This window comes from Triticum dicoccoides, chromosome 3B (assembly GCF_002162155.2).
Source record: "Triticum dicoccoides isolate Atlit2015 ecotype Zavitan chromosome 3B, WEW_v2.0, whole genome shotgun sequence".
NCBI lineage: Eukaryota > Viridiplantae > Streptophyta > Magnoliopsida > Poales > Poaceae > Triticum > Triticum dicoccoides.
In genome coordinates, this window is record NC_041385.1 from 666,992,409 (window position 1) to 667,001,685 (window position 9,277).

A 9,277-nucleotide genomic window follows, 5' to 3' on the forward strand; every position below is an offset into this window, starting at 1 on the left:
TTCTCCGCGGCAGCTCCTCTCCGCCACCGCCGCCATGCGCTCGCGCTCGAGCTCTAGTCGCAGCTCCCCCCGCCGCAGCGCACTCCCGGCTCCCCGCACCAAATATCTCCCCCGTCGCGGCTCCTCTACACCGTCGCCTCCCCATCCCATGTTCAATCGCCAGAGTCCGGAAGGTCACCGCAGCACCGCCCAAGAACAGAGGAAGTGGAAGTGAGGGAGAGGATATGTCAAAGTCTCCCGCAGAGGCAGAGGATGACACGAGGATGACGTGTCCCCCCGCGCCTGCTTCAAGATCAGTGCAACAGATCCGACGGCAGCGAGCGCGTTCGCTCGAGAGTCCTGAGAATCTGATGTCAGATTTTTTAGCAATTTTTTAGGGGAGATTTTTAGCATTTGAGTTAATTTATTTGAGTCCAAGGCGGTGGGCCGGTGGCTTTTGTCGGGATCGACTAAGTCTTGCCACGCACTCGACATCTTTTTTTAGCCTTTCAAGGGTGGTTGGTGTGTTGGCAAGGAAAGTCCGGTTGAAGTTGTTGCTCTTCGAGGTGACCGGTGTTGGTCGAGACGCGGCTTAGTTGTTCTGTTTAGGGTAAGTTTCTTTGTGTTGTGGTTGTAGCATTTGAGGTTGCTTGTCTTTGGATAAGCTCGGGTAGAGTTCGTGCTACACTTGTTGTTCGCAGCGAGAAATAGTCTCTTGTAATTATCTTCTGTCTTCTATAAAAATATGGCACGCCTTCCGTGTACTCTTGAAAGAAAAAAAAAAGATTTTTAGCATTTGCTTGTTCACCACTTATTTATTAAGAAAGGCGATTAAATATTCCATAATCAGCGTTGTTATTGCCTGGGCTCGAACAAACTAACCATGAACCACTGGCCATGGTGGAAACCGGTGAGAAATTCCTTCTCCGCCGGCAAAAAAAATTAGGGGCAGCCATCTCTTATTTCCTCGTTTTGAATTTTGTGTTGCATCTTTACTGACCATCTGCAGTGCTTCTCATTCTAGATGTACCTTGTGAATCCCGTGAATTTCGAGAATCATTTTCTGCTTTGTGCTGATTGCAGCGGCGTTATGTGTAAAACTAGTGCATGGTTCTGGAATCGGGCCGCCGGGACCAACGAAAGGATCCGGTCAACCCAATTACGGAGATAGAGATAGTAGTTTTAATGGAGAACAAACAACCATGTACGGACAGCAGGAAGAGTAGCAAATGAAAGAGAATGCCTTTCGCAAAAAAAAAATTTAAAAAAAAATCTCAGCTATACGACCAAAACAAATAAAATTACGCAAAGACCAGCTTCTCATTTGTTTGTAAATCAAAATAAATTATGGGATTTGATGAAGTCAATACAAGATTGGAAGAGTTTCCCTTGTGTGATAAGTAATTGGGTCACATGTATATGTGATGCATCAAATCTAGCAATGAACATAGACAGCCTTTTACTTACATGGTTGACGCCACTGTTAGTTGTAGCTTTTCTGGGTAGCCAGCTACTATTCCAGGGTGATTGTTGCCTCATTTGATTCATATTCTCATCGTATGCGCCATGCGACGACGAGATTGCACCGACTTGGGATGAACAAACAAACAAGAATACCATAAACTGTGGAAGGCGCATAGCCTGATGCCTTTTGCAACAGGTATTGCGCTCAACGAAAAGTATTGTGAGGAAATTTCTAAAGCCAAGCTTTTGCATGATTTGGTTTTTAGAAAGGTACATATATATAGACTCACCAATACTACACATTCTAGAAATAATTTATTATTTTGCGTCGAATGGTAGGTGGTGGCTGGTAACCATTTATGGTTGGCAAATAATTTATTTATTATTTTCTATTTTGTATAGATTCCAAGATCTCGAGTTATAAATTTCCTATCTATATAATTATTTTCGTCGTAAGATTTACAGTTGGCATATACTCCCTCCGTCCCAAAGTAGTTGTCTAAGATTTGTCTAGATACAGATGTACCGAACACTAAAACGTGTCTAGATACATCCGTATCTAAAAAAATATTAGCCAACTAATTCATGATGGAGGGAGTATTATTCTGCATTTTATATAAATAATTATAGCAAGGTTATAAATACGTTGTCCAAGAGATGAGCCGCATCTATTAAGGCCATTAGTTTCGGTGCACCTGTGAAGGTCTTCATGTATTTGTAGAAAGGAAAAAAGAAAAGAAAAGGTAACATGAAAAAAGAAAGCAGCAAACAGAAAATAAAAACCCGATGAAAACCCGACAAAAAATAGAAAAAACATAGTCCGGGAGGCGTAGAAATAAGAAGAAACATAATAAGTATTAGTAAGCATAGCAGGTTAGCCGTCCGAATTGGTTACTGCGAAGGAAACAAAGAGGTTTCGAATTCGAATCTCACCAAACTTGTCGCGTTACGTGAGCCGCGAGCTTCCCTCGCTGAAGGAATCGCCCGGGTTGCAGATAGCAGGCCCAGCCACGCGGGAGCCACAGGCTCTTTTTTTCTTTCATGTATACTAGTACAAATGCCCGTGCGTTGCACCGGGCGAGAAAAGAGACACAACCTGCTTCATGTGCTAAAAATCATATATCCCTCACAATATTATTGAGAAATTAATAAAGCGTGTGGTTAGCCTAAAAAAATCTGCTTCATGTGCCATTGTGCATCATTTTTTTATATCCAATTTTAATAAATGTCGATAATAAGGTTAAACGTGGAAATTTTCTTATTTTTAATAAAAGTTAACGTTTACATAAAAATTGAAACATTTTTTTAGGAATAGTTAATGTTTTTAGTAAATTGGAACATTTCTCTAAAAACTAATTTTTTAATAGATGTTTCTTAAAGAATGTTTTGTCTTTTTGAAATTTATATTTTATTTGTAATTATTTTTTGCACTATTTAGGCTTGGACCGAACATAACAACTTGCCTACACAAACATGCACGCTCTCAGTTCCCTCAAAAAACACGCACGCTCTCAGGAAAAGAAGGTACTCTCATTGCGAGATGAACTGCACACACGGTCTCTCTTCGCGTTCCCCATCTCATTATCCCTTGTAAACATGAACCATAACATAATTTGCATGCTTGAAAAGTCGCCCGGGATTCAGATATGTTGGCTAAAGCAAATGCATAAACAAATTCTGGTGTTGTTGCTCCATGCAGTCCCCTTGTGCTGCCTTGCTGAAGAAACTTGACTGGGATTCAGTCATCTAGTCTAATAGCAAATACGTAACTCAATGCCTCACTATGAAATGGATAAACCTTATGGCTCTCTTAAACACAAACAATGATAATTCTTGTGGGATCTTCTATCACATAAAGTGTGAAAATTGCAAGAGCATGACAAATAATCGTACAGGAAAGATAAATTGAGCACTGAGACATCGAAGTAAATCAGAGATAGTCATGATCCACCCACCCAGTCGCTCTGTTGGCTTCATGTATTTGCTCACCTCTCAACAAAGCGACCACTATAACATTTTACTTCCCCAAGTAGTGTTCCTCTATGTCGTCGCATGGTTTCATTCGAGTTTTTTTCCGCTATTATTCACCAATGAACATAGAAAGGGGTCACCAAAGGTATCTTCAGATATAACTTATCCAGGGCCATCATTTATGGTATAAGCATCCAAAGGTATATTCAGATATAACTTATATACAACAAATAGAGCCAACCAAAAGGTGTCTTCAGATATAAAGCCATTTAAAAATTGTCACCCTGGAAAAATATTGCATGCTCGAGAGATCTGTATGCACGTTTCCATCTCTGTTTACAATTTACGACCATGTGAGCATGTTCTATGTTACAGTAAAAGAAAGCGAAGAGAACTGAATCGAAACAGATGACCTTTGTACAGGAAGGACAACTAACCATGAATAGATTAGCTTTAAGTCACATGATGGGGAAAAGGTAGATTTACCATTGGGAAAAAATAGTTCTTATTAGCACTAAGACTCACATCAGGCATAAAAGATAAGGAATGCCAGAACATGGCATCAGTAAGAAAATAAAATTGCATAGAACAGAAGCACCACAATTTGAGTCGAAACCTGACATGGATAATAGACGATTACTTTTGCTTGAAAAAAATACATCAAAGCTTCCATTGGTCACTGAAACTTCTCCTGGCAGAATATATGGTTCAGCAGAAAGCTACACTACCGGCAAGTATGCAAGCTCATCCATGTTATCTGTTTTGCATCTTCTCTGAAATTAAGGACATTACTGGCATAATTGGTCCATCAATCACCCGCTGCTAAGTGAAAAATAATTAATCAACTGAAGTGGGAGCACACACTATATATTAGATAGCATATCGAACAATACCAAATGTACCAAAACTCAATGAGAAAAAACTCAGGGCAAAACTTATCGATGAGATTCTTATCAATCATCATCATCTTACAAATAACAACTCAGGATGACATATAATTATAAGCAGGTAGAACATTGCTCTTCTACAACAAAAGATCACGACAAGTTTATTGATCCAACTATTCAATAGTAGATAATGGTACAGTTGTGGGTAATGGAACAGACACATTCTATTTGTTACCCTGATTTATTAATTTAAAGGCAATTGAGAAGGAAATTTAAGATAAACATGGCCATTCTGTGTAAGCAAAATAACACAAACAGGATACAGAGATTACAACAATGTCAGTACACAATCTGACTTCATCTACCAAGACTAACAGTGGCAAGAAATAGGATACAGAGTTGCAGATTTGTTCGTAACAAAGAAAAAAAAAGAATTTTCCGAATCACTAATTTTATGCACCAAGTATCATTCAAATAGGAATATGCAGCACTAAGATTGAAGAATAGTGAACCTGACCGAAGGTTGGATGGTCCGTAGTTTGGTTGAGGATAGAGATACCAAGGAATTGATGATCCCACTCTCTCTGTTTTAGTCATCAAGGGTGCCCAACAATGTTTTTTTTTGTATGGCTACTGCATAACGGAAGACTGAACACATGTCAAAATTTACACAAGACCATACTTGATTCAGACATCTGCCCCATGTGTCTCTAAGCCACAAAAACTTGCTCTTATCTATTACTTCAGTGTCCTGCAGCAAAAGTTGTTTGGTGTGCTACTGGAATACTCCAAACTGCCAGGAAATCATCGATTGGAAGCGTTTCATGACTATGCTCATCCTTTGGAATATTTGGGATCATTGAAACCACATGAAGAGACAGGCACAGATACCTCAGTACCTGTATTTGGTGGAGTAATCCATGGGAGCAATCACCAGACGACAGCCTTACGAGCTCCTCTATAGACAGTCTCCACGATGTCAACAAACTCTTCCTTGTCTTTCATTGCCCAGTTGATCTTGTTGTTGTTTCTTGTCCCAAGATCAATCATGATGTGCTTGTTGCGGAAGAAGAACATCACCGTTGACGGGTCGTACAGCTCGTACATGGTGTTGAAGTCAGGAACCTTGGTGATGTCAACATGGTAGATCAGGACAAAGTTCTTGATGGTCTCAGCCACCCCTGACAGCACCTCATCCGTATAAACATGAACAAGTAGATAGTCAGAAACTCGTAATGAAGTCAACATTCAACAACATATAACCATGCTAGATTGACGTAGAACAAAAGCTTGCTAAAAAGTTAAACTGCAAGTCTGCATTCAATAATATAAAACCGCTAAGAAATTGGATTCCTTGCACAAAGTAATAAAACAATTGGCCGTTAATAAAAGAAGAAAACCGCTCATAGCTTTACTTCCTATAATGGCAAAGTAGATGCCACCCATGCCACACACACACAACCGGCGGCGGGAGCAGAGCAGAACACGGATGATTAAGTGAACGCGGATAGTACATGATATTGGAACATTTTCATCAAGAAATAGAAAAAATATACCTATAGTTTAAGAACATTTGCTTGTTCATTCACGGGAGGAGCTTAATTTTGATATCATTGGCAATTATTCCACACATGGCCATGAAAAAACAGAGTCAAAGCACTTACTGAAAAGGTCCCATTGGCATGCCGAAGTTGCCTTTTTACTCGATCAATTCTGAAAAGATCAATGCCAAGACTGATTAGAAGCTGGGCACCTTGTGTGTAAGGGGAAAATACACGATTTACTGCAAAGCCTGTGTAGAAAAGGCATGCATCAAGATACTGCACTATTTACTGCCAATTCGGAACTTACAGTTCAACCACTTTAGTGATGAAAATAGTCTGAACAAAATAACATTTAACTAAAAAGCAACGGACAGAGCATGCATCTGGATACTGTAAAAAAGAAAGAAACCAAGTCCTCATGTTTGAATTTTATGTCCAAGGCAATGATAAATAACAATAATAATGTATTGATTTTTCACAGAGGAAACATGTTCGTCTCCACATGAACTGGTTTGCTAAGACACAGAGGATAGAATAAATAGTGATTTTAGGGCCCCATTTTTCACCCTTTGCTTCCCATTTAATTGGGACTCATGTGACCTTATCTTACCAATAGCGTCAGTCCTTTGAGTTGTGCATTATAAATGTAGTTCGAGCTAGCTGCAACACGTAATAGGTCTCTGCTCAAATATTCAGATCCTTAAATGTTTTATCTTTAGTTGTAGTCGCATCATACCACAAAATGCATTTTGTGAGAAAAATTGGAGGAGTAGGAAGGAATCGGTGGGCAGCAGGAGAAAACCTGTTCACGCTAATGTATTTCAGAATTTTTTTGAGATTACTACCTCTACCTTGCTGCATCTTCCTCTAAATTCATCCCTTTAGATGTAACTACTATATCTGGTTCTTGACCATCCTGCAAAAATTGAGAGGAAATCAGAGAGATGAGGTTCTCCAAGGCCTGCCGGTGGAAGGTGGCGCTGCAGGTTGAGCGGGGTGGCGACGACGGCGGGGCCCGGTCGGATCCGGGCGGATCTGGCCGGGACGGATCCATTTCCGACGGATTTGGCGTGGAGGCAGCCGGATCCGGCGAGAATGAGGGCCGGCGGCGCCATGGAGGTCCCTGTCCAGCAAGAAAGAGGGAGAGAGGTGAGAGGAGATCGAGAAGAAGGAGGAGAAGGGAGAGGGTAGAGGCGGCGGAGCGACCGGAGGCCCGGCGGGGAAGGTCACTGGCGGTGGGGCCTTGCGGAGGTGCGGGGTCGCCGGCGAGGCGGCTTGCGGCTGCGAGGGGAGCGAGGGCAGGAGGGAGCGGCGGAGTGGTCTGGTGGATTAGAGGTTTTTTTTCTTCAAAAACGAAGCGTTTTCCCAGATCCAATTACAAAGGGACTGCGGGTTAATTTCTGATAAACCGAGGGACTTTTTTGCAAAAAGGGCAGCGACGTACGACCAGAAGCGATCGGTGATTTATTAGTAGGTAAAGATAAAGATATAACCAAAAACACTCAGCAAAAAAATATCGAATAAGTATTTAAAAATGTTGAACAAATATTTGAAAATGTTGAATGGATATTATAAATGTTGAACAAGTATTTAAAAAAATATTTAATATGTATTAAAAAATGTTGAATAGTAATTAAAAAATGTTGGACGAGTATATGAAAAATGTTGAACGAGTATTTATAAAATGTTGAACAAGAATTTGAAAAATGTTCAACAACTATTTGAAAAATATTGAACTATTATTTGTAAAAGAATTAATAGGTATTAAAAATGTTGAACGAGTATTTAAAAATGCGAACAAGTATTTAAAAAATATTGAATAACTAATAAAGTATTGAACAAGTATTTGAAAGATGTTGATAAAGCGTTCGGACAATGTTGAACGTGTATACAAAAAATGTTGATCGCTTGTTACAAAAAAATTGACATGTACGGAAATGTAGAGTGGAACAAAAACAAACATAAGAAAACACACAAGAAAAACAAAAAATTAAGAAGAAGAAATAAAACCAAACAAAAAAGGCAGAAAAAAGGGAAACGAACAAGAATGAAACACATCTGATTTGAGAAGAAAGAATGCAAACAATGGAGAAAAAAAAACCAAATGAAACAAAAGAAAACAAAAAACAAAAAATATTGAATAAGTTTAAAAAAATGTTGAACGAGTATTTAAAAAGTGTTGCACAAGTGTTAAAATGTGGAACAAGTATTTGAAAAGTGTCGAATAAGCGTTCGTACAATGAAAGAAAATGAAGAAAAACAGAGAAGAAAAAAATGAAGAAACAAAAGCAAAGAAATGAAAAAAAACGGAGATGAAAAAAAGAAACGAAAAGAGAGAGGAGAAAACCGGCACATTAAGCTTCAAGTGGGTCGTGCCCTAGCTATTATCACGAACTCCTGGCGTTGCGCGGTGGTTAGTGTGTTGTGTTTGTTCGTGCCCGACCAGGGATCGATCTATGGTACTCCCCTTTTTCTGCGCGAACATGGCCCAGCCCAATAAACGATCACCCAGGAAATCTCGACGCGATCGAACGCTCACGCGTCGCTGCGCTGCACTGCTTCCTGGAATCGGGCAGATGCCAGGCCTGCTGGGCCTCGAGGCAAGCCCAGCACCTTGCTCACCCGCCAATGGGTCACCCCCGATGTATTTCTACGCCTCCTGGACTCTGTTTTTTTGGGGTTTTGTCGGTTTTTTACTCGGGTTTTTATTTTCTGTTTGCTGCTTTCTTTTTTCATGTTACCTTTTATTTTCTTTTTTCCCTTTTACAAATACATGAGCACCTTCACATTTGAAACTTCATTCAAATCATGAACCTTTTTTAAGTCTGTGAACATTTTTCATTTTGTGATTGTTTTCAAAATCTGTGAACCTTTTTCAAATTGGTGAACTCAAAATCGATGAACTTTTTTAAAATTCGTAAACTTATTATTGAATTTGTCAACTTTTTCTTCAAATTGATGAACTTTTGCAATTTTGTGATTATCTCAAATTTGTGAACTGTTCTCAAGAGTCAATGGTCAATGATCATTCGTCAAGGATCCCAATGGCTAGAGCTCAACCGGTCTACCTGTCAGTTGTGAGCAGTCAAAATGTCTAGCGAGTCTCGACCGATTGAAATCAACGATCGATCGACAAAACAGGTGCACCGAAGCTAATGGCCTTAATAGTTCTGATTACCTCATGACGTCCTGTTTTTCGTACATATTACATCCTCCTATCATGTGGTTGTCTAATACCAAAGTTCAGTTCGTCTGTATCACGCATCAATTTGTTCTGAAGAACTAAAAAATTTATTCATTTTTCTTGTCGGCTTAACTTAACATGGTACAGAGAAAGAGGAAGGAACATAGAATGACAGGGGATGGTGTTAGTAGTAAGGACACACGGAAACGGAAGCGGAAGAATTATGCAGATTCTGCTGGTACTGATGG

General features: G+C 39.8%; 1 protein-coding gene and 1 pseudogene across 1 annotated transcript in view; both read right to left on the reverse strand.

Annotated features, from left to right (window-relative positions):
• LOC119281784 overlaps positions 1–1,661 on the reverse strand; it is a 7,084-nt gene extending 5,423 nt beyond the window's left edge. Inside the window, exon 1 of the mRNA XM_037562220.1 lies at positions 1,447–1,661. Coding sequence (XP_037418117.1) covers positions 1,447–1,617 — 171 coding nt within the window. The 5' untranslated portion in view covers positions 1,618–1,661. The remainder of the gene's footprint in view (positions 1–1,446) is intronic.
• Positions 1,662–4,560: 2,899 nt separating this feature from the next.
• LOC119277707 lies at positions 4,561–7,156 on the reverse strand (annotated as a pseudogene).
• Positions 7,157–9,277: the final 2,121 nt, after the last annotated feature.